We start from the raw sequence: 24279 nt of genomic DNA, 5'->3' as shown, positions 1-24279 counted from the left end.
CTGCTGCTGCAGGGGTTAAAGCTTCACCCCCCAGCGAATCAGCTGTATTTTCAGCAATTCGCGACGTTTTCCCTCTAATAAACTCCCTTGAGATACTGGGCTTAAACTCGGCACCTGTTGCTTTATCGCTTATTAATGTTTTACGTGAATGTGATGCTTCCGCCCATATCAGCCACATAACAGCTGTCAAAGCCGCTGTACATCACTTAATCCAAAATACCGAGACTTTGATTGCTTCCATTTTAGCAGAAGCCCAAGTCTGCCTTGATTCTTTGAGCCTTGACTCGGGAAACTGATAATGTCCCCCAAAGAGCACAGGTCACCAAGAAGGTCTAAAACTACAAGCGCCAACCGTGAAGAAAAATGGTTAGCTGCTTAAGTAGTTGAAAATAGTTTAACCAAAAACATAAAAAGATCCAAAAAAACATTTAAGAAGTATACGCCATAATAGTCAAGCCAATGATGGTTATTTACCACCAAGCCCCAGTCTGTTGGAGCCCCCACCTCAGAGCCTCAGCCACTCATAATAATTCCAGTTTCAGTAACAACCCTACACCAGTGTTTTTTTTTAGAGAGTGAGAGAGCGTTGCTGATGCGAAATTTGTAGGGGTGCACCATATCCACCGTTAGTCAGCATCCATATATAATGAAAGAGTGTTTATACTTATCATAGAAATATATTAGTTGATATAGAAAAGAAGAAATGTAAACAGGCCTCGAGAAAAGAGAAAAGGCCATCAGTTATTACGAAATGCATTTGTATATGTGTAACGTTTAGTTTTGCAACGATGTCATGTTAGGTTACGTTAGAAGAATAGAATGTAGGTTGCTCATGTATAAGTATGAGACGAAAAAGTTGAATTGGAAATTGTAATGTGTTTAGATGTAAGGCCTAATCATGTATGTAGAAGTGAAGGCCTCTAGTTCCCTATATTAGCCGTGTTTTATTAGGCCGACAGGATTTATAGTAAAGCTTACAATTACAGTGAATTGTGAAACTTCATGATGCGAGGGTTTTTCCGTTCATTATTTTTTGTTACAGGTGCAAGGCCATGCAGCTTGTTAGTTAAGAATAAGTCTTTGTGTAAAGAAATCATGATAGAAGGAGTAGACAGAAAGGGAGTGAACTGGAATGTGAAATTGCAACTCCTGGTACAGAAGGAGCCTGGGACCCAAGGTCGAATTAATGAAAATGAAGATGAAAGGGTTCGAATGGAAATCTACTGGAAGAAGATCTGCCTGGAGGGGTGTGCTGGAGGGCGTGAACAAGATTTTGGGGTTTTGTATTAGGGACAGCGCCCCGAGGGAGGAGCAGACGAGACTTAGGAGAGAGACCGAGAGGAGCACTATAGATCGAGCTCTCATTTAGTGAAGACTTCTTAGGAAGTTTCACTGCTGACACCTTTTTGCGCTTAGCTTACCTGAAAGGGAATGTTAAGTAGGGATGTCACTTTAGAATAGAGTGGGGACAGAAATGTTTGATTCATGACTTTCAAATTTGACATCACAATAGCCATATTGTACCTGATGCTTCTAGAAGCTGTAGTTCTGTTTATATTTAGTCGAATGCGAATACTTCGTAGAGTAGCTTTTGTGTTAGTTCCCATTTATCTTTTGTGCCTTGTATTGAGGTGCCTTTATATTCAGATGTTTTTGCTGATAATAAAAGGTCAACTTCCCAGACTTTGAGTCATCCTTTATGAAATGTCAAATTGCGGTAAATACGATCTGATAATTGTGTTTCTTCCCTCTACGCTATTTGGCAAATAAAAAGATCCTGGCGACCAGAGTGGGTTCTTGTAAGTAATTGGTTAGGGACAAGAATCCGGCGTTCCCAGTTGGTAGCAGAAACGGATGGTTTATTTCTGGTAGCGAGGGAAGATTGAGATTAGGATAAGTGATCCTTGAGGCCCATAAATGTTAAGTGAGGTTGTCTCATCAGAAGGTGAACAGCAGACGACCTGGCGGACGGACATAGATGGCGAGTAGCAGTGCGGCAGCAAGCAGCAGTTCGAAGAGTGAGTATGAATAGGATGTGATGTTGTAGATTGCGGTGTTGTATTGTGTGAGATGTCTTGCGGAGTTGGTGTGAATGTTGTGTGATTGTGAGATCAGGCTGTGAGCGCGCGCAGCCCGGGAAAGTCTTAGGCGATGAGAAGCTTAAGCGAGTGGGTGTAGAATACACCCGTGGTAGATTTTGTTGACCACCCAAAGGGGATCGTGAGGTACCATCGATCACCTGGACCGAGATAGGGGGAGCGAATGTGTGAGTGCATGACAACCTGACGCTGGTCGTGGGTTGTTGTATGTGGAATTGAGTATTTGTAACCTATCAAGAGGCGACCTGTCTGCCCGGCGGGGACAGACAGTTGCCAACCGAGGTCGACAATTTCGAGAGACTGTGGACGGACAGCCAGAGAAGTAACTTGTTTGGGACAAACGGTTATTTCAGCGTATGAAAGGGACGAATGCAAGGGTGAGATGTGTGTTGTGAAGGAGGGGAACTGCTGCGAGTGGAGGAAAGTGACGTCAGAAGGTGTCGCGCTGTGATAGGTTGGTTGGTGTAGTTTGCGCTGGCATTGGTGGACACTTACCAGGAAGTAAACAGGAATTGTATACGTTCAGAATTCGTCCATTATGAAATGTTTTAAAGTTTTTCGAGAATTGTGTCGAGGTGATGAACATGTGGTTATTCGAGAGGGAGAAGAAGCCCCTCCCGAGGATACCCCAGCACACTACATGGCAAGAAATGGGTGGTTGCATAACATAATTCGGCTTGAGAATTGGCATAAATTGACTCAAGGTGAAGGAGAATTAGCATTCCCGAGGTATGGCTCATTCAGGTTGGCAGTGTTGTACCAGTTGAAGTCTGTGATGGCGGCTTTACGACCTTTGCCAAGGCCAACGCAATTTGAAGCACTACATGCGTGGATTAGAGCAGCGCATGATAGAGAAAGAGGAAGAAATCAGGAAAGGGTGAAAAAGTCGATCAGGGCTTTTCAGGATGCCAGATGGGATGCAGCGGAGAAAAGATGGAGAGTACAGGCAATAGAAGGACATAAATTGTATCCCTTATTGGCAACGACAGGAAAATCAAAGGAAAAGGCAGTAGATGGGGAGGAAGACAGCGATACGGATGACAGTCTATTGGAAAGGTTGCTATCCGAGAGACCACCTCCGTATAACCCGGAGGCCACAGAGGGAAATGAGACAAAGGAAGAAGAGAGTAGGGGAGGACTACCCCATTCAGAAGTAAGGGTGGAAGGAAAGATCTCGATAGGAACCGAGAATACGAGGAATAAGCCTGTAACTAGCTTCGGGGTTGAAAGAGGCGTGAGGTTACCGGATACTTTGAAAATACCGGTTATTATCGGGCCTATTGAGTCGATGTATGAACTTGAGCCAGAGAAGGTGGAAAGCTCAGAACAGTCAGAGGCAGGGGTGAGGATTGTGGTCGAAGAAAGTGAGTCGGTGAGGAGAATGGAGCAGACTCCGAAGCCTGTAGAATGGAGTACGCCGCTGCCAGCTACAGCCGACTCCTCGGGAGGACAGGGAGAGTCGAGACCTGGTAGATCAAGGTCTTTAGCTGAGTCAAGATCAGACTTAAGAATGTGGACGCCACCAGTGAGAACCCAAAGTCAGGGCGTGTTACAAGCAGAGAGGGATCGAGGGACGATTGTAAATCGTTCTGTTCCCATGGGTATGTCAGGAGAGAGTAGACCACAGGAACGAGAATGTGAGTACGACGAAAGATGGTGCAGGTTGTCGAGAAGTCCTGAGGGGAGCCCTGAGAGGAAGGATGCTAGATGTCGTAAGACTAAAGGCAGAACTGGACGAGATAATATACGGAATTTTACCCCTTGAGAGAATTTTAACGTACGAACAGGATGAGTTACTCTTTGTAGCGAAGGATGTGACTCGTAAAGCGAGGACAGCACATGAGAAATTGTCAGAGCTGGCAAAGAGATATGGGGTGGATTTGTCGAAGACTAAAGCATTGCAAGGAAATCATAGGTTACAGTACAGTGAGCAGGACTTGGAAGAGAAAAGAGTCATTGGATTGAGAACCCATGTCAAAGATCTAATCATAGCGATGAGGGCATGGATCATGCTTGATAAATGGGAAGAAAAGTGGTCAAAGAAGAAAAGCTCCAGGGGTGTAGTGGGAGAGACGCCACCTCCGGGGGGAGGAATAACGGAGATAGGGAACTTCCCTTTAAGGGAGGTACAGAATGGAGGGTACGTGCATGTACCTTGGAGTAGGGGTGATTTGGCTGCCTTTACGAATGATTTTCCCCGTTTGAGGGAAAAGCCTGTGGAGTGGTACAAGCAAGTTGATCGCTTTGTTAAAATCTCGCAAGTACTGTGGATTGATTTGAATACTTTGTTTGACATAGTAGTTCCGGGTGATCTGTGGTCGGCATGTAAAATTGCGGTTGAGTGGCCGGCCTCGGAGCCTAACAGGAACCCGATTACAAATGGTCCGTCGCCGATAGTGATGAAAAAGTTCAAACAGGTAATCGCATGGTTGAAGTCGAATGTTTCACCCCAAGACACTGACTGGGTGAAGATAGATAGGACAGTGCAAGAGCCTAAGGAGACAGTGCATGAGTTTTACGAGAGACTCTTGCAGGCTTTTAAACAGTACAGTGGTTTGGAGGCATTGGATACCAAAGATATGGGACAGTTTGTTTCCAAATTTGTGTTGGGATTGAGGCCAGAGGTTAGTCTCATGATACAGCAGCATTTGATTGGTTGGCAGAATAAGCCTGTGGATGAGATTCTCCGATATGCTAGATATTGTAGTGATGAGATAGAGTCTAAGCACAGGAAATTGAAAGACAATTTGCTATTAGTACAGATGCAGACAGCAGTTCAGGGACAGTCTACCGGAGGAACCTTGGGAAGGAGGCAGGGAAATTACCAAGGAGGAGCACAGAATGCCCAAGGACAAGGAAGGCCGAGGGGAGTAGACCCTAGGACAGGAATAGATGTGGCAATATTGAAAAAGACCACAGCTTGCCATCTTTGCCATCAGATTGGACACTGGAGACGCGAGTGTCCTTTGAATCCGTTAAACCAAATACAGCAAGGAGGAGTTAGCACAGGTCCCAGTGGAGGACACACTCCCTATAGTGACGCGACCTAGGATGACAAAAGGGGGGACTAGCGTTCCGCAGGTACAGGTTCCCAGACCGCCCAGGGTACTGAATATGCAGCAGGGAGCTCGGACCCATGTACAGATGCCTTTATTCGAAGTGAATGGGGAAGATGATTCCGATCCAGCAGCAAGATCCTGTTGGGGAGGAGAGGATGATTGTACGCTCAGAGCGGTCCTAGAAGTAGATCAGAAGGGACCCTTTGTGGAAGCGGAGATCGATGGCCACCCTACGACCTTTTTGGTTGATACGGGGGCTACAAGATCGCAGTGAATCCGGATCTACCCCTTTCTGGTCAAACGATCCAGGTTGTTGGTGTAGCAAATAAGAAACTGACTAGCTCACTGACGGAACCAATACCTATCAGGATAGGGAACTTCAGTGACCGACACCAGTTTGTGGTGTGTGATTCTAGCCCAGTCTGCTTGCTAGGAAGAGACCAATTGTGCAAGCTTAATTGTACCATCTATTGTACCCCGAGTGGAGTGGAAGTGCAGACGAGAGATGACGATGCAACATTTAAGGTTGCGAATCAACGTTGGTGCGTGGAAATGTATCCAGCACTAACGGTGGAGGAACTCCCATTTGACCTGAGGGACTCTGTGCCGGTTGATGTGTGGGACCTCAGTGGGGAAGAGATCGGATTAGTTAAAGGAGTTGAGCCAGTAAAAATCCAGGTCAAGCTGAATATAGAGTACTCGAGAACTCCCCAGTATAAATTATCACCTGAAACTATTGAGGGAATTAGACCAGTAATTCAGAGTATGCTTAAACAGGGAATTTTGAGAGAGATTAGGGGTAGCCCATGTAATTCGCCCATAATGGGATTACAGAAACAGAGTGGGAAATTTAGGATTGTGCAAGATTTGCGAAAAATTAATGAGATAGTAGTCCCATGTTGTCCTGTGGTACCGAATCCATCTGTGATCCTGTTTCAAATCCCATGTGATGCAGAATGGTACAGTGATTGACTTGTGTCAAGCCTTTTTCTCAATCCCTCTGCATGAGGAGAGCCAATTTCTTTTTGCGTTTCGGCTGGAAAATCTTGTGTTAACATGGTGTCGTATCCCACAGGGATATACTGAGAGCCCGTCTATTTTCAATCAGATTTTGAAAAAGAACCTTGAAGGTTTGGTGCTTCCACAGGAGTCTGTCCTCGTCCAGTACATTGATGATCTGCTCGTGGCATCAAAGACTGAGGACGCCTGCAGGATTGATACGGTAGCATTACTGAACTACCTAGGAGAGAATGGGCATAAGGTGTCTCCGAATAAATTACAGTACTGTCTGAGTGAAGTACAGTATTTGGGTCATCGGATTGAGAAAGGTAAAAGGAAAGTGTCACCAGATCGCATAGATGCGATTTTGAAAATGCCTGTTCCGACTACCCAGAGGGCAGTTCGAATGTTTTTGCGAATGGTTGGCTATTGTCGCCAATGGATCCCAAACTTCTCCTTCGAAGCGAAGCCCTTACAGCGGCTGACGCGCAAAGATGTGAGTGATCCGGTACCATGGGATGAAGATTGTTTAAGGGCATTCTTGAAGCCTTGTGTTGCGCTCCAGCTCTGGGGATGCCTGACTATGCTAAGGCATTCGCATTATTCTGTTGTGAAAAGGAAGGTTGCGCATTGGCAGTGTTAACTCAAGTTCATGGGAATGTCCGTAGACTAGTTGTCTACTTTTCGGCTACTTTAGATCCAGTAGCCTCTGCGTTGCCCGGATGTCTCAGATCCGTTGCTGCAACAGGTGTCAGTATCGAAAGATGTGAGAGCATTGTAATGGGACACCCGCTTAATGTGCATGTGCCACATTCTGTTGAACTGTTGATGACCAGGACTAAAACACAGCACCTCACGAACAATAGGTTGACGCGTTTTGAACAAGTCATCCTTGCGGCAGAGAATGTGACTTTGAAGAGGTGTTCTGTTTTGAATCCTGCCACATTGTTACCGATCCCAAATGTAGATGATGAAGATTGTGAGGATCATGATTGTCTCGATGTGACTGAATTGTGCACCAAACCCAGACCTGATATTGTTGATGAACCACTTCCAGAATCGGACGAAATATTCTTTGTGGACGGTTCATGTTTAAGAGACAATACCGGTCAGTTGAGAGCAGCGTTTGCTGTCTGTGCCATCACTGGAGTGGTTGAAGCCGCTTGTCTAGAAGGAGTATACTCCGCACAGGTGGCTGAGCTTATTGCTTTGACCCGTGCCTGTTTGGCCGCTAACCAGATTCGTATAACGATTTATATGGACAGCCAGTACGGGTTTGGTGTCGTTCATGACTTCGGACAGCTATGGTCCCAGAGGGGGTTCATGACATCATCTGGGTCACCCATCAGAAATGGGGATTATGTGAGGCAATTGTTGGAAGCGTTGCAAGGTCCAGAGGAAATTGCAGTTGTAACGTGTTCTGCCCATACGAAAGGAAATGATTTTGTATCGCTTGGAAATAATTATGCAGATGAGGTTGCTCGATTTTGTGCAGAACAGGGATGTAATTTCACGGAACGACATATTGAGGGAAGCCAAGAGACAACCGACTTCAGTGTGATGCTAGCCATGGCTGATACATGGGAAGAGTTAAAACAGTTGCAGGATGAGGTGTCTGACCAGGAGCAGGATAGTTGGGTGCGAGCTGGATGTGAGAAAGGAGATGTGGATGTTTGGGTTTCGAGTGGTGGAAGAGCGGTGTTACCGGAATGTCTGTTGAACCCCATGGCAAGATTGATACATGGTGCTGTACATCTCGACAGAGATGCGATGGTACGAGTGTTACGTCAAACGTGGTACAATACGAAGTTTCGGCCAGCAGCCGAAGCTGTGTGTCAAAGATGTGTCACTTGTCAACAAATGAATGTGGGAAAGAGGACAGCTGTGACAATGAGTCACATAGGGAGGTCAGGTGGCCCTTTCAACAGGATGCAGTTAGATTTCATTGAGATGCCAAAGTGTAATGGGTTGAGATACATATTAGTCGTAGTATGCGTCTTCTCTAGGTGGGTGGAAGCTTACCCAACACGTAGGTGTGACACACTAACTGTAGCCAAGTTACTGTTGAGGGAGCTCATTCCGAGGTTCGGGTTCCCGACCTCTCTTGAATTGGACAGAGGTACGCATTTTCACAGTGAAATCATGAAATTGCTCTGTGCTGCCTTAAACATAGACCAAAGGTTGCACTGCAGTTACCGACCAGAGGCTTCTGGGATAGTGGAGCAAGTTAATGGGACATTGAAGGCCCGGATGGCAAAGGTGTGCTCTTCAACTCCTCTGAAGTGGCCAGATGCATTACCTTTAGTCCTCATGAGTCTCCGAAGTGTGCCTGATAGGAGAACTGGATTGTCACCCCATGAAATTCTAATGGGGAGAGCGATGCGTGTGCCAGCAATACTCGCTTCTGCTTTGATTAATATCACTGATGATGTAATTCTCAACTACTGTAAAGGCCTGGCTGACGTGGTCCGTTCTGTGTCCCAGCAGGTGCAGGCAGTAGCTGTTCCAGCCGCCAGTGACCTGTGCCACGATCTGTGCCCAGGGGACTGGGTACTGGTGCGTACACACGTGAGGAAGAGTGGCTTGGATGTTCGGTGGCGTGGGCCGTACCAGATCATCCTCGTCACGAACACGGCAGAGAAGTGTGGGGGATTACCGAATTGGGTGCATGCCTCCCATACCCGCAGAGTCCCAGCACCCTTGGAAGATACAGCCCTCTCGAGAACGAAAACCCAGCTGAGGTGGCAGGGCCATCTGGGAGGGCAAGTCAAGCTGTGAGAGTGACTGACGCAGCTGGTTGTGCACTTGAGCAAGCCGAAGGGGGAAGTGAAAGAAACTCTGAATCGGAAACGGAAGCAGAAGAAGGTGCAGTAGGCAGGATTGAGCCAAATTCTGCCGAAGAAGAGAACAGTGCACGGGGTACCAGAAGGGAGAGCAGGGGTGTCTCAGAAGCGGAAAGAGTTTGGCCCGCGAGTCAGAAACGGGTAAACTTGAGATTGACATCTGGAAGAGATCTTGCCCCAGTATCCGAGGTGACAGAAACAGAGCAGAGTGACGAAGATCAAGACCCAGAAGCTCCGAGAAGGTAGAGGAGAGCCAACGTGCCGTTTCACAGGTACGCCTCACCTGAGTGGACGTACGTAGTGACGAATGCCAGGACTGATGAGTACGGGGAGGCTGAGATCGATCACTCTTGTCAGCAGTCACCCGACTCCGATGGTGGAAGTGTTGCTGAGTGTGAGAAAGTGGCTCTGTATATACTGTTCCTTAATAGGTACAGGGTGTACAGAGTCCACAGACCCCAAGGGTTTAACAGAGGTTAAAGTTAGATATAACCTTACTCTCCAAAGTGGTAGCCTGGTCGAGCAGTAAGGCAGTATCAGAGGACAGTGTAAAGCATTTGTTGTACACACTCAGTCAGCAAATAGTTCCACACACTCAATAACTGAACTTTAGGCCAATGGTTTGTATATAAAGAATATATGCTTGTTTTATTTTAGAACCAACACTTGGAATTAAAATATACTTTCTCGACAGGAGATGTTTCATAAAAATACTTTTGTATATGTAATAGACTTTTTAGTAAACAGTTACAAGTAGTTGCAGTAGGCAACTCTATTTCTAAACACAATACATTGAGCTCAATGATAAATTCAAATTATATGCAACAGATTACGTTTTAGATTACTTTTGTAATTCCAGGCTTGGATCCTAGATCCAGTCCTGGGTCAGTTCTCAGAATCAGCTGTTGAAAGTCGACTTTGGTACTGTAATGATTTTTAACTAATATTTAGCTATTTCAAAAGTTAGCACTTAGAAAATATTTCAGAGCAAACAATCAATGATTCCCTATGGAAGGAAATGTAGGTTACAGGTACAGTAGGTTATCGTTACTTTTGTAATCCAGTACTGGGTGTCTAGACTCAGTACTGGGACATTTATCCAAAACATGTAAGTAATTACGTTTTCAGATGTTATACGATTTTTGATGAATATTTAGAAATTGCAGAAATCAACACTTAGAAGAAATTTCACAGAAAAACAGTCAATGGTTTCCTATGGAAGAAAAATGAGTTAAAGGTAAGTATAGTTGTGGGTACTTTTCAGAGTCAGTGCTGGACACCAAGATCCAGCACTGGGAGCTCACCTAAGAGCAGGTGAGTAAATTCGTTTTTGGTACTCGGCTGATTTTTGGTGAATATTTTGAGTTTTGAAAAGTCCACACTTAGAAGAATTTCCAAGAAAAAGCCAGTCAATGTTACCCTATGAGGAAAATGAAGTTAGCGGTTTAAGGGTAAGTACTCGACTGGCTGAGTTGAAGTTCTGGGCATAGACTCAGAGGTCCCCCAGTGTCAGGTAGGTACAGTCAGTTCACCCTCAGCGGTTTCAGGACAGCCGGGTGCAGAGAGAGTTAGGCCCAATGTTATCCTATGAGGGATAGGGGGGCCTGGGTTGGTGGCTGCTGTCGGGCAAGCCACGCGGCTGTGGGAGCTGGGCTCCTGGTCACTTACTCAGGGCAAGTGGGGGAAGTAGGTTAGAGTAGAGTTTTCACTGCTAGGGCCACTCGGGCGGCTGGGTGCAGGGTGCTCTTGAGCCGTCGGGCGCTCAATTGGTTTCTATGGGAAATCTCCGGTTTGGAAAAAGACTGCAGGCTCGGGGACGAGGACTCTTCAGGTGCCACCACCACTTCGAGGGGTAAGTTGGGTAGTTGGAGGATAGGTAGGTACCCCGGGATTGGGCACAGAGGGCCGTGGGGCGCCGGGTGCAGGGGTGCCTTTTGATGTCGGAACTCCGAGGCTGCAAGCTTCTTCAGGATAGTCGAGAGGGGTCCTTGGGTGCCGGACTCGGGGTCACAGTCGCCGTGGGGTCGCCCTCGTGGGTTTAGTTCACTCCGGCACCGGCCAGGCTTGGCGGGTGCAGAGTGGGCTGGGATCGCAGTTCCGGGCTGCTGCCATGGGTGAAAGGTAGGTTCTGAGTAGAGCCTCTACTCATGGGAGTCCCAGGGGATCAGAGTTCAAAGGTAGCCAGGTCCTCCGGGGTTTCTGAGGTTGCTGGCCACAAGAGATGCTGGGTTTGGAGCAGGAGCAAGTCCGAGGTCGACAGGCCGGTAGGGCTGGGGCCAAAGCAGTTGGTGTCTCCCTCTCCTTTGCAGCTGCAGGGCAGGTCTTCTTTTCTTCTCGCTCTTCTTGTAGTTTCGGAATCTGGGGAAGGAAGGTTCAGGGTGCCCCTAAATACTAGATTTAGGGGCGTTACAGGTAGGTGAAGGCCAGGGACCAATGGGTCCTTGTCCTGGGGTGGGTACACCCCCTATCCTGCCCCTCTCCTGTGGGAGGGGGGCAGTAGCCTAATCCTGATAGGGTAGGGCCTCCCATCTTCAAGATGGCGAGAGCCCGGAGATGTGCTTCACCTCGCCTCCCCCACCTGAGGGGTGGGGTGGGCAGGCTGGCACATCCCCTGTCCTTGTATGGGGTTTCCGGCCAAGCTTCCCGCCAGAGTGGGGGGTTGCAGTGGCCTGGGGAAACTCCTAGAGGCGGCAGGCCTTTGAAGCTTCCCTTTGCTCATCCTGGGGGAGGAGATCTATCACCTCACCCAGGATGTGCATTGTTGCAGGCCCGGGAGAGCAGGGGCTCTCCCACCCAGGGGTCCAGCAACGTGTCTGCTGTGTGGCAGCCTGGGCAGCCTCAGAGCAGACGTGGATTGTAGGTTAGTTGTAAGGGGGCATCTCTAAGATGCCCTCTGGGGTGCTTGGTACATTAAATCCCACACTGGCATCAGTGTGGGTTTAATGTGCTGAGAAGTTTGATACCAAACTTCCCAGTCTTTAGTGTTGCCATTATGGTGCTGCGGAGCTCGTGTTTGACGAGCTCTCAGCACCATGTACTCTTAAATGGCAGCACTGCACTTACAGTGCCCGGGAATGGACCTGGGTACTGTAGGGGCACAGGGCTCCTGCTCCTGTGCCCACACCATGGGCATAAGGCACCCAGCCAGAGGGGTGACTGACATATGCCTTGGCAGTGTGGGTGTTGGGCATGGCACACAGAGATGTGTCCCATGTCGACTCTTCATTTTGTCCTGCACCCAGACACTCAGCCTGCAAAGGCAGTGTGTGTGTGTAAGGGTACAGGGCCCCTAAGGGTGGCACAATGAGTGCTGCAGCCCTTAGGGGTTTTCCCTGGTCACAAGGCCCTGGGTACCTAGGGTACCATTTACTAGGGGCTGACATGTGGCCAGGGTTTGCCAATTTGGAGTTTGTGTGTTTTAAGGAAGGAACATAGGCCCTGGGCACCTGATTGGCAGGAGTCCAGGGTACACTCAGTCAAAGTACATTCAGCAATTTAGCAAAAAGTGGGGGCATACCATGCAAGAAAGAGGGCACTTTCTCACACAAACCACCCCCCCCCCCCCAAACGAAAGGTGATGAGACTAACCTTGTCCTATGGAGTCTTCATTGTCTAAGTGGAAGAACCTGGAAAGTCCATCTGCATTGGCATGGGCAGTCCCTGGTCTATGTTCCACTTCAAAGTCCATTCCCTGTAGGGAGATGGACCACCTTAATAGCTTTGGATTTTCCCCTTTCATCTGCATTAGCCATCTGAGAGGTCTGTGGTCAGTTTGAACCAGGAAGTGAGTACCAAACAGGTATAGCCTCAACTTCTTCAGGGACAGAAACCACAGCAAAGGCCTCACTCTCAATGGCACTTCAACGCTGCTCTCTGGGGAGTAGCCTCCTGCTTATAAAAGCAACAGGTTGGTCTTGGCCTTCATCATTGGTCTGGGATAGGACCGCTCCTATCCCTAGCTCAGAGGCATCAGTCTGCACTATGAACTGCTTGGCATAATCTGGAGCTTTTAGAATTGGTGCTGAGCACATTGCTTCTTTCAGGGTGTCAAAAGCCTTTTGGCAACTAACTGTTCAGTTCACTTTCTTGGGCATTTTCTTGGGGGTGAGTTCTGTGAGGGGGGGGTCACAATGGACCCATACCCCTTCACAAACCTCCTGTAGTATCCAGACAAGCCAAGGAATGCCCTGACCTGGGTCTGGGTTGTTGGAGCTATCCAGTCCATGATGGCCTGGATCTTAGGTTGTAAGGGCTGTACCTGGCCTCCACCTACAAGGTGGCCCAAGTACACCACAGTGCCCTGCTCTATCTGGCATTTGGATGCCTTGATAGTGAGGCCTGCATTGTGCAGGGCCTCTAAAACTTTTCCAAGGTGGATCAGGTGATCCTGCCAGGTGGAGCTAAAGACAGCAATATCATCAAGATAAGCTGCACTAAAGGACTCCAGCCCAGCCAGAACATGGTTTACCAGCCTCTGGAAAGTGGCAGGGGCATTCTTTAACCCAAAGGGCATCACAGTAAACTGATAATGTCCATCAGGGGTGGAGAATGCTGTTTTCTCTTTTGCTCCTGGGGCCATGCCAATCTGCCAGTACCCTGCAGTTAAGTCAAAGGTACTGAGGAATTGGGCAGCCCCTAATTTATCTATCAGTTCATCTGCTCTTGGGATAGGGTGAGCATCTGTCTTGGTGACAGAGTTGAGCCCTCTATAGTCCACACAGAACCTCATCTCTCTCTTTTCACCCTGTTGATGAGGTTTGGGGACTAGAACCACTGGGCTGGCCCAGGGGCTCTCAGAGGGTTCAATGACCCCTAACTCCAGCATCTTGCTGACCTCAGCTTTGATGCTCTCCTTGACTTGGTCTGACTGTCGATAGATTTTGTTTTTGACAGGTGCATTGTCACCAGTGTCCACATCATGGGTATACCAGTTTGTCAGACCAGGGGTCAGGGAGAAGAGGCTAGCATACTGCTGCAAGACTTGCTTGCAGTCAGTTTGCTGTTGGGCAGAGAGGGTGTCTGATAAGATCACACCATCCACTGACCCATCCTTTGGGCTGTAAGAGAGGAGGTCAGGGAGAGGTTCACTCTCTGCTTCCTGCTCCTCATCAGTCACCATCAGCATGGTGATGTCAGCCCTGTCATTGTAGAGCTTGAGGCGGTTCACATGGATGACCCTCTTGGGTGTCCTGCTAGTGCCCAGGTCAACTAGATAGGTGACCTCACTCTTTCTTTCTAGGATAGGGTAAGGGCCACTCCATTTATCTTGGAGAGCCCTTGGTGCCACTGGCTCCAAAACCCACACCTGTTGCCCAGGTTGAAATTCAACCAGTGCAGCTTTTTGGTCATACCAGTGCTTCTGGAGCTCCTGGCTGGCCTCAAGGTTCTTGGATGCTTTTTCCATGTACTCAGCCATTCTGGACCTTAGGCCAAGCACATAGTCCACTATGTCTTGTTTGGGTTCTTGAAGAGGCCTCTCCCAGCCCTCTTTTACAAGACAAAGTGGTCCCTTTACAGGATGACCAAACAGAAGTTCAAAGGGTGAGAAACCTACTCCCTTCTGTGGCACTTCTCTGTACGTGAAAAGCAGGCATGGTAACAGGACATCCCATCTCCTTTTGAGTTTTTCAGGAAGCCCCATGATCATACCTTTCAATGTCTTGTTGAATCTCTCGACAAGGACACTGGGTGGTGGGTGGTAGGGGGTAGTAAACTTATACTGCATCCCACACTCCTTCCACATGTGTGTTAGGTAAGCAGACATGAAGTTGGAACCTCTGTCTGAAGCCACCTCCTTAGGAAAACCCACCCTGGTGAAGACACCCAGGAGGGCCTTGGCTACTGCAGGAGCTGTAGTAGTCCTAAGGGGAATTGCTTCAGGGTACCTAGTGGCATGATCCACTACCACTAGAATACATTTGTTCCCTGAGGCTGTGGGTGGCTCAAGTGGACCCACGATGTCCACTCCTACCCTTTCAAAGGGGACCCACACCACTGGTAGTGGAATGAGGGGGGGCCTTTGGGTGGCCGCCTGTCTTGCCACTGGCCTGACAGGTGACACAGGAGCTGACAAACTCCTTCACCTTTTGGTGCATCTGGGGCCAGTAGAAGTGACTCACTAGCCTTTCCCAAGTTTGGATTGCCCCAGATGTCCAGCTAGGGGGATGTCAAGAGCCAAAGTTAGGAGGAACTCCCTGTACTTCTGTGGCACTACCACCCTCCTGGTGGCTCCAGGAGTGGGGTTTCTTGCCTCAGCATACAGTAATCCCTCTTCCCAATAAGCTCTGTGGGTACCACTGACATCTCCCCTGGCTTCTGGAACAGCTTGCTGCCTCAGGCTTTCAAGAGTGGGACAGTCTCGCTGACCCTGGCACAGCTCTTCCCTAGAGGGTCCCCCCTGGGCCCAAGAGTTCAACCTGGTAAGGGTCAAGCTCCATGGACTCAGTTCCCTCAGGGGTATCTAAATCCTCTCCCTGGGGAGAGGGGTCCTGAATGGTTTGCTGTGTAGAAGCTGGTTCCCCAGTCTTCTTTCCTTTTCTCTTGGTTGGCTGGGCCATTATTCCAGGCTCCAGACCTACTTTTTCACCCTTCCTCTTGCTCTGTGCTCTGGTTTGCACACACACCAATTCAGGGATGCCCAGCATGGCTGCATGGGCCTTTAGTTCAACCTCAGCCCTGAGGTTTCCAGATAATTTCCAAGCAGACAGGCAGCTGGCAACTTTGGAGAGACCACTACCTGTTCAGGCCAGTAACCCCCCCCCCCCCCCCAGCCTAATGTTACCATGGCCATGGGATGACTAGTGGTGACACTGTCAGCGTTGGTGACTGGGTAAGACTTCCCAATCAAGTATTGCTCAGGGGAAACCAGTGTGTCTTTCACCATAGTGACACTGGCACCTGTATCCCTCAGAGCTTCTACCCTAGTTCCATTCACCCAGGGGTACTGCAAGTATTTCTTTAAGTTGGGTGGCCACACAGCTACAGTGGCAAACTCCACTTCTCCCAAGGAGACTAGACTTGCTTCAGTGTGTTCCCAGATTTGCTCAGGGTACACCTCTGATCCCATTTGTATGCTTGCTGCCCCAGGAGTAGCTGTACTGGGTGCCTTAGGGGCTTTGTTTTGGGGGCAAGCTACAGTTAAGTGTCCTTGCTTCTTGCAGGTATTACACCAGGCCTTTAAGGGATCAAAGTTCTTCCCCCTATATGGTTGGGGCACATAGGGAGTACTTTGGGTCCCATCCACCTGAACAGGTTTTTGGGGCCCTTTGGAAGACTCAAACTTTTTATCTTGGGGATTCTCACCACCTTTCCCCTGGGGAGGTTTTGGGACCACTTTCTTTTGGTCACCCCCAGTGGTTGTCTTAGTCACCCTAGTCTTGACCCAGTGGTCTGCCTTCTTTCCCAATTCTTGTGGAGAAATTAGACCTAGGTCTACCAAATGCTGATGCAACTTTTCATCTGTGCAGTTACTCAAAATATGTTCCTTCATGAATAAATTGTACAATCCATTAAAATCCTGCACACCATGTCCAGCTAACCAACCACCCAGTGTCTTCACTGAGAAATCTACAAAATCAATCCAGGACTGGGTCTGGGTTTTGTGAGCCCCCCTAATTCTAATTCTATACTCCTCAGTGGTGAATCCAAATCCCTCAATCAGAGCTTTCTTCATGAGGTCATAGGATCCTGCCTCTGGCCCAGAAAGGGTCAGGAGCCTGTCTCTGCAGTTACCAGAGAACAGTTCCCACAGGAGTGCCCCCCAGAGAGGTTTCTTCACTTTTCTGATATCACAAGCCCTCTCAAAGGCTGTGAACCATTTGGTGATATCATCACCTTCCTCAAATTTAGGGACAATCCCTTTGGGGATTTTAAGGTCAGAAGTTTCCTCCCTATCCTTATTTTTATTATTGCTGCCACCATTGATGGGTGCTAAACCCATCTCTCTCCTTTCTTTTTCTAGAGCCAGGAGCCTGGACTCTAGCTCTAATCTTTTGGCCAGCCTCACAAGGCTGTCCTCTTCACTGGGGGGTCCCCCAGTGTTCTCTCTGGGACCAGAGCCACCTGTGTAGTCTCTAGGTGCCCAGGTGCTAATCCTTGGATTGGAGGGTATGGTTTCCCTCTCCTCCCTAGGGAATAGCATGGGGGGGTTGTTGTCAACCTCCTCTGCTTCCCTTTCCTCATCTAACTGGCCATCACCATGTTCAGATGGGTGGTCCTTAGCATACTCAGCCAAGAGCTCCTGGAGCCCTAGTTTGGTTGGATGCAGGCCCATTTGTACATTTTTAAGTTTGCATAAGGACCTCAATTCCTTGAAAGACAAGTGTAAGTAAGGTATGAGGTCGAGCTCCTCCACCAGGTCCATGTTATTATTATCACTAATAGCTGGGTTTGTTTGAGACATTCTAACCTGACAGTTCTAACCCTCTACCCTGACTATAGTGATTTTTTTTATTTTTCTAAAATTCTAATTGGACTTAAGCAAGGCCCTAGCAAGACTTTTAGTAATTTTGGAAAGACCAATCAGAATTCTAAAGGCAATTTTTAAGAGTTCTGTCGTGTGGTCAGATGGTAACCAAGTAGTCCAACAAATGCAAGTTTGTATCCCACCGCTGATCCACCAATGTGAGAAAGTGGCTCTGTATATACTGTTCCTTAATCGGTACAGGGTGTACAGAGTCCACAGACCCCAAGGGTTTAACAGAGGTTAAAGTTAGATATAACCTTACTCTCCAAAGTGGTAGCCTGGTCGAGCAGTAAGGCAGTATCAGAGGACAGTGTAAAGCATTTGTTGTACTCAATAACTGACCTCTAGGCCAATGGTTTGTATATAAAAAATATATGCTTGTTTTATTTTAGAACCAACACTTGGAATTAAAATATACTTTCTCGACAGGAGAGGTTTCATAAAAATACTTTTGTATATGTAATAGACTTCTTAGTAAACAGTTACAAGTAGTTGCAGTAGGCAACTCTATTTCTAAACACAATACATTGAGCTTAATGATAAATTCAAATTATATGCAACAGATTACTTTTTAGATTACTTTTGTAATTCCAGGCTTGGATCCTAGATCCAGTCCTGGGTCAGTTCTCAGAATCAGCTGTTGAAAGTCGACTTTGGTACTGTAATGATTTTTAACTAATATTTAGCTATTTCAAAAGTTAGCACTTAGAAAATATTTCAGAGCAAACAATCAATGATTCCCTATAGAAGGAAATGTAGGTTACAGGTAAAGTAGGTTATCGTTACTTTTGTAATCCAGTACTGGGTGTCTAGACTCAGTACTGGGACATTTATCCAAAACATGTAAGTAATTACGTTTTCAGATGTTATACGATTTTTGATGAATATTTAGAAATTGCAGAAATCAACACTTAGAAGAAATTTCACAGAAAAACAGTCAATGGTTTCCTATGGAAGAAAAATGAGTTAAAGGTAAGTATAGTTGTGGGTACTTTTCAGAGTCAGTGCTGGACACCAAGATCCAGCACTGGGAGCTCACCTAAGAGCAGGTGAGTAATTTCGTTTTTGGTACTCGGCTGATTTTTGGTGAATATTTTGAGTTTTGAAAAGTCCACACTTAGAAGAATTTCCAAGAAAAAGCCAGTCAATGTTACCCTATGAGGAAAATGAAGTTAGCGGTTTAAGGGTAAGTACTCGACTGGCTGAGTTGAAGTTCTGGGCATAGACTCAGGGGTCCCCCAGTGTCAGGTAGGTACAGTCAGTTCACCCTCAGCGGTTTCAGGACAGCCGGGTGCAGAGAGAGTTAGGCCCAATGTTATCCTATGAGGGATAGGGGGGCCTGGGTTGGTGGCTGCTGTCGGGCAAGCCACGCGGCTGTGGGAGCTGGGCTCCTGGTCACTTACTCAGGGCAAGTGGGGAAGTAGGTTAGAGTAGAGTTTTCACTGCCAGGGCCACTCGGGCGGCTGGGTGCAGGGTGCTTTTGAGCCGTGGGGCGCTCAATTGGTTTCTATGGGAAATCTCCGGTTTGGAAAAAGACTGCAGGCTCGGGGACGAGGACTCTTCAGGTGCCACCACCACTTCGAGGGGTAAGTTGGGTAGTTGGAGGATAGGTAGGTACCCCGGGATTGGGCACAGAGGGCCGTGGGGCGCCGGGTGCAGGGGTGCCTTTTGATGTCGGAAATCTTACCCTCTTGTTGATCGCGGTTGGGGTGGCACTCTGTTCCGAGGCTGCAAGCTTCTTCAGGATAGTCGAGGGGGGTCCTTGGGTGCCGGACTCGGGGTCACAGTCGCCGTGGGGTCGCCCTCGTGGGTTTAGTTCACTCCGGCACCGGCCAGGCTTGGCGGGTGCAGAGTGGGCTGGGATCGCGGTTCCGGGCTGCTGCCAGGGGTGAAAGGTAGGTTCTGAGTAGAGCCTCTACTCATGGGAGTCCCAGGGGATCAGAGTTCAAAGGTAGCCAGGTCCTCCGGGGTTTCTGAGGTTGCTGGCCACAAGAGATGCCGGGTTTGGAGCAGGAGCAAGTCTGAGGTCGACAGGCCGGTAGGGCTGGGGCCAAAGCAGTTGGTGTCTCCCTCTCCTTTGCAGCTGCAGGGCAGGTCTTCTTTTCTTCTCGCTCTTCTTGTAGTTTCGGAATCTGAAATCTGGGGAAGGAAGGTTCAGGGTGCCCCTAAATACTAGATTTAGGGGCGTTACAGGTAGGTGAAGGCCAGGGACTAATGGGTCCTTGTCCTGGGGTGGGTACACCCCCTATCCTGCCCCTCTCCTGTGGGAGGGGGGCAGTAGCCTAATCCTGATAGGGTAGGGTCTCCCATCTACAAGATGGCGAGAGCCCGGAGATGTGCTTCACCTCGCCTCCCCCACCTGAGGGGTGGGGTGGGCAGGCTGGCACATCCCCCGTCCTTGTATGGGGTTTCCGGCCAAGCTTCCCGCCAGAGTGGGGGGTTGCAGTGGCCTGGGGAAACTCCTAGAGGCGGCAGGCCTTTGAAGCTTCCCTTTGCTCATCCTGGGGGAGGAGATCTATCACCTCACCCAGGATGTGCATTGTTGCAGGCCCGGGAGAGCAGGGGCTCTCCCACCCAGGGGTCCAGCAACGTGTCTGCTGTGTGGCAGCCTGGGCAGCCTCAGAGCAGACGTGGATTGTAGGTTAGTTGTAAGGGGGCATCTCTAAGATGCCCTCTGGGGTGCTTGGTACATTAAATCCCACACTGGCATCAGTGTGGGTTTAATGTGCTGAGAAGTTTGATACCAAACTTCCCAGTCTTTAGTGTTGCCATTATGGTGCTGCGGAGCTCGTGTTTGACGAGCTCTCAGCACCATGTACTCTTAAATGGCAGCACTGCACTTACAGTGCCCGGGAATGGACCTGGGTACTGTAGGGGCACAGGGCTCCTGCTCCTGTGCCCACACCATGGGCATGAGGCACCCAGCCAGAGGGGTGACTGACATATGCCTTGGCAGTGTGGGTGTTGGGCATGGCACACAGAGATGTGTGCCATGTCGACTCTTCATTTTGTCCTGCACCCAGACACTCAGCCTGCAAAGGCAGTGTGTGTGTGTAAGGGTACAGGGCCTCTAAGGGTGGCACAATGAGTGCTGCAGCCCTTCCCTGGTCACAAGGCCCTGGGTACCTAGGGTACCATTTACTAGGGGCTGACATGTGGCCAGGGTTTGCCAATTTGGAGTTTGTGTGTTTTAAGGAAGGAACATAGGCCCTGGGCACCTGATTGGCAGGAGTCCAGGGTACACTCAGTCAAAGTACATTCAGCAATTTAGCAAAAAGTGGGGGCATACCATGCAAGAAAGAGGGCACTTTCTCACACTGAGAATTCCAGGATTGGAGATCGAAGGAATACTGACCCTCAATATTCCAGACCCACCGCTTCTGAGTAACGTTCGTGGTCTGATCTTGGATACATTGGCTTTTCCGACCTTTGCTGTCATACCCTCTCCCCAAGAACTGAAAAATCTCAAACTTGAAATCTTACAGGGGGTCCTAGAGTTGTTGGGACCAGCAGTTATTCTGGACTAAGGAACTTTGTTGAGCATAAGAGCGAAAAGAAGATAACCTAGGCCCGAGTGAAAGAAGAATAAAATTAGGGACTTTTCCATTGTAGACATTGAAAAGAGTAAGGAAGCCTTTTTCTGACCAGAGTAAAATAAGAATTGAAAATTCTTTGAAGGAACATTAGCTACAGGGAACGATTGCCCTGTGCTGAGACGCAAGCCTGAATGAGAAAAAGACTTTTGCCCATTGTCATTGAACTGGACTTTGAGCACAGTGGGAAGATGGCTGAAACTGGAGGTACTCGTCGTAGAGCCAAACTAGTGATAGGTACACTTTTAGGAGTAGTGATAGCAGTTATTTTTGCAGTAGTCATAACGTCTTATGCAGTGGCCCACAGACAGGAGGGGGAAGTTCAGGGGACACCTATACCTGTCACTCCCAGTATAAAGAGGGATATTTCAGGAGATCAAAGGGCTATGATGTTAGAGGAAAGTCGTATGTTTCACGTAGATTTGTCTAGAGGGGATTTCAAACTTAATGCGTATACAAAATTGTTGTATGAGTATGTTGATGCGATGGATGCGAAGGATTGTTATGTGTGCATGCAGTTGCCTGCTTCTGTAGAGGAGGGTATTAGATACCACCACCTTCCGTTGACATATGGGATTTCATGCAGCTTACTGTTTAGCCTGTTTTACGAAAGGAAACAGTTAGAGTATTATTTCTCTAATTATGATACAGTGCTTCCTGACGTACCGGCGTTTAAGCATTTGAATAAGTATGACTATTATAAGTTAGAAGAAAGACTTCGGACTTATTTCATACCGACCAAAAGTTTAGATACTGCTTATGCACATAGACATAATCTGACGTGTTTGTTATCAGACACTGAAAAGAAATTTATTGGTCAAGTTGAAGATAGGTATAGAAAATTAACCGAGAAAAAGGATGAGGGAAAGAAGTCTGTAGATTGGACTGACGAGGAAAAACTACATAAGTCAAGGGGAAGTTATGGACCCCTAGCTTTAGATCATGTACAGAAGGGAAATTTGTGTGTTGCTCGTCCGCAGTCTGCCAAGGACAATATCTGGGTTGGACATAGCATATGTGATCATACTTTTACTGTGGAAGATTCAGCTAGGAATTTCCTGCAAGGTCAAGTGCAAGTTATCCCGACAGTGTATTATGTGTGTGGAAGAAATGCATATGTGAGATTGCCCGCACAATGGTACGGGACTTGTTATTTGGCTGTTATTTTCCCAAAGATATATCATGCAGAGGATTTGAATCTGCTGGAGACTGGACGTCATTCTAGAGTACGGAGAACTGCAAGTGCAGGAGTTGTGATTGGTGATATTTTTGGAGCAATGATACCCAGCTTGGAGGTGGTTTTGAATGATGTGAAAATACGAAAGCTAGCAACTGTGGTTGATGAGTTGTCGATGAACACGGCGAAGTCATTGCTGTTGGTGGATGGAGAGATGTTATCGATAAGAACGATGGTTTTACAAAATCGTCTCGCATTAGACGTATTATTGGCAAAAGAGGGCGGAGTCTGTAAATTGTTGAAGGTTCAAGAATGTTGCACGTATATTCCAGACAATAGCAAAGAGCTGAGGAAATATATAGTCAACATTACTATGCTTCACCAAGAGATTGCAAGTTTGGCAGAAGAGAATGTATGGGAAAAGATTGGCAAAGGATTTGGACATGTGGGAAATTGGTTTGCAGACTTAGGGAAAGGAGTTTTCGGATACATGCTGAAACCAATAATAATTGTGGTGGTTTGTGTGATCTGTTTGTGGGTGCTTGTGAGAGAGTTCAAGTGGTACAGAGGAAATAGGGCTGAGAGGACTCTCAGAGCGCATGAAAGGCGAATAGCGCATATGCAAGATAGTCAATATCAGGGCCTGAAAATAATGGAGGGCTTCTGACAGAGCAGGATGGCTACCACTTCTGTGTAGATGAATTTATGTGATGACAAGTTGTCATCAAAGGGGGGAACTGAGAGAGCGTTGCTGATGCGAAATTTGTAGGGGTGCACCATATTCACTGTTAGTCAGCATCCATATATAATGAGAGTGTTTAGACTTATCATAGAAATATATTCGTTGATATAGAAAAGAAGAAATGTAAACAGGCCTCGAGAAAAGAGAAAAGGCCATCAGTTATTACGAAATGCATTTGTATATGTGTAACGTTTAGTTTTGCAACGATGTCATGTATTAAGTGATATTAGGTTACGTTAGAAGAATAGAATGTAGGTTGCTCATGTATAAGTATGAGACGAAAAAGTTGAATTGGAAATTGTAATGTGTTTAGATGTAAGGCCTAATCATGTATGTAGAAGTGAAGGCCTCTAGTTCCCTATATTAGCCATGTTTTATTAGGCCGACAGGATTTATAGTAAAGCTTACAATTACAGTGAATTGTGAAACTTCATGATGCAAGGGTTTTTCCGTTCATTATTTTTTGTTACAGGTGCAAGGCCATGCAGCTTGCTAGTTAGAATATGTCTTTGTGTAAAGAAATCATGATAGAAGGAGTAGACAGAAAGGGAGTGAACTGGAATGTGAAATTGCAACTCCTGGTACAGAAGGAGTCTGGGACCCAAGGTCGAATTAATGAAAAGGAAGATGAAAGGGTTCGAATGGAAATCTACTGGAAGAAGATCTGCCTGGAGGGGTGTGCTGGAAGGCGTGAACAAGATTTTGGGGTTTTGTATTAGGGAGAGCGCCCCGAGGGAGGAGCAGATGAGACTTAGGAGAGAGACCGAGAGGAGCACTATAGATCGAGCTCTCATTTAGTGAAGACTTCTTAGGAAGTTTCACTGCTGACACCTTTTTGCGCTTAGCTTACCTGAAAGGGAATGTTATGTAGGGATGTCACTTTAGAATAGAGTAGGGACAGAAATGTTTGATTCATGACTTTCAAATTTGACATCACAATAGCCATATTGTACCTGATGCTTCTAGAAGCTGTAGTTCTGTTTATATTTAGTCGAATGCGAATACTTCGTAGAGTAGCTTTTGTGTTAGTTCCCATTTATCTTTTGTGCCTTGTTTTGAGGTGCCTTTATATTCAGATGTTTTTGCTGATAATAAAAGGTCAACTTCCCAGACTTTGAGTCATCCTTTATGAAATGTCAAATTGCGGTAAATACGATCTGATAATTGTGTTTCTTCCCTCTACGCTATTTGGCAAATAAAAAGATCCTGGCGACCAGAGTGGGTTCTTGCAAGTAATTGGTTAGAGACAAGAATCCGGCGTTCCCAAAAGCGAGCGCCAAGATAAAAGTGTTATAAAAAAATT

General features: G+C 47.4%; 2 protein-coding genes across 4 annotated transcripts in view; one reads left to right on the top strand and one right to left on the bottom strand.

Annotated features, from left to right (window-relative positions):
* Positions 1-1675, top strand: part of LOC146830410 (uncharacterized) — a 5315-nt gene extending 3640 nt beyond the window's left edge. The window contains exon 3 of the mRNA XM_085604599.1: positions 1-1675. This exon is cut by the window's left edge and continues 690 nt beyond it. Within this exon, the coding sequence (XP_085460725.1) occupies positions 1-296 (296 nt within the window). The 3' untranslated portion in view covers positions 297-1675.
* NRBP2 (nuclear receptor binding protein 2) overlaps positions 1-24279 on the bottom strand; it is a 345299-nt gene that overhangs the window by 43688 nt on the left and 277332 nt on the right. The window lies entirely within an intron of this gene.

This window comes from Triturus cristatus, chromosome 5_1 (assembly GCF_964204655.1).
Source record: "Triturus cristatus chromosome 5_1, aTriCri1.1, whole genome shotgun sequence".
NCBI lineage: Eukaryota > Metazoa > Chordata > Amphibia > Caudata > Salamandridae > Triturus > Triturus cristatus.
Note: the sequence above shows the minus strand (reverse complement) of the source record. Positions and strands in the feature narration are given on the sequence as shown.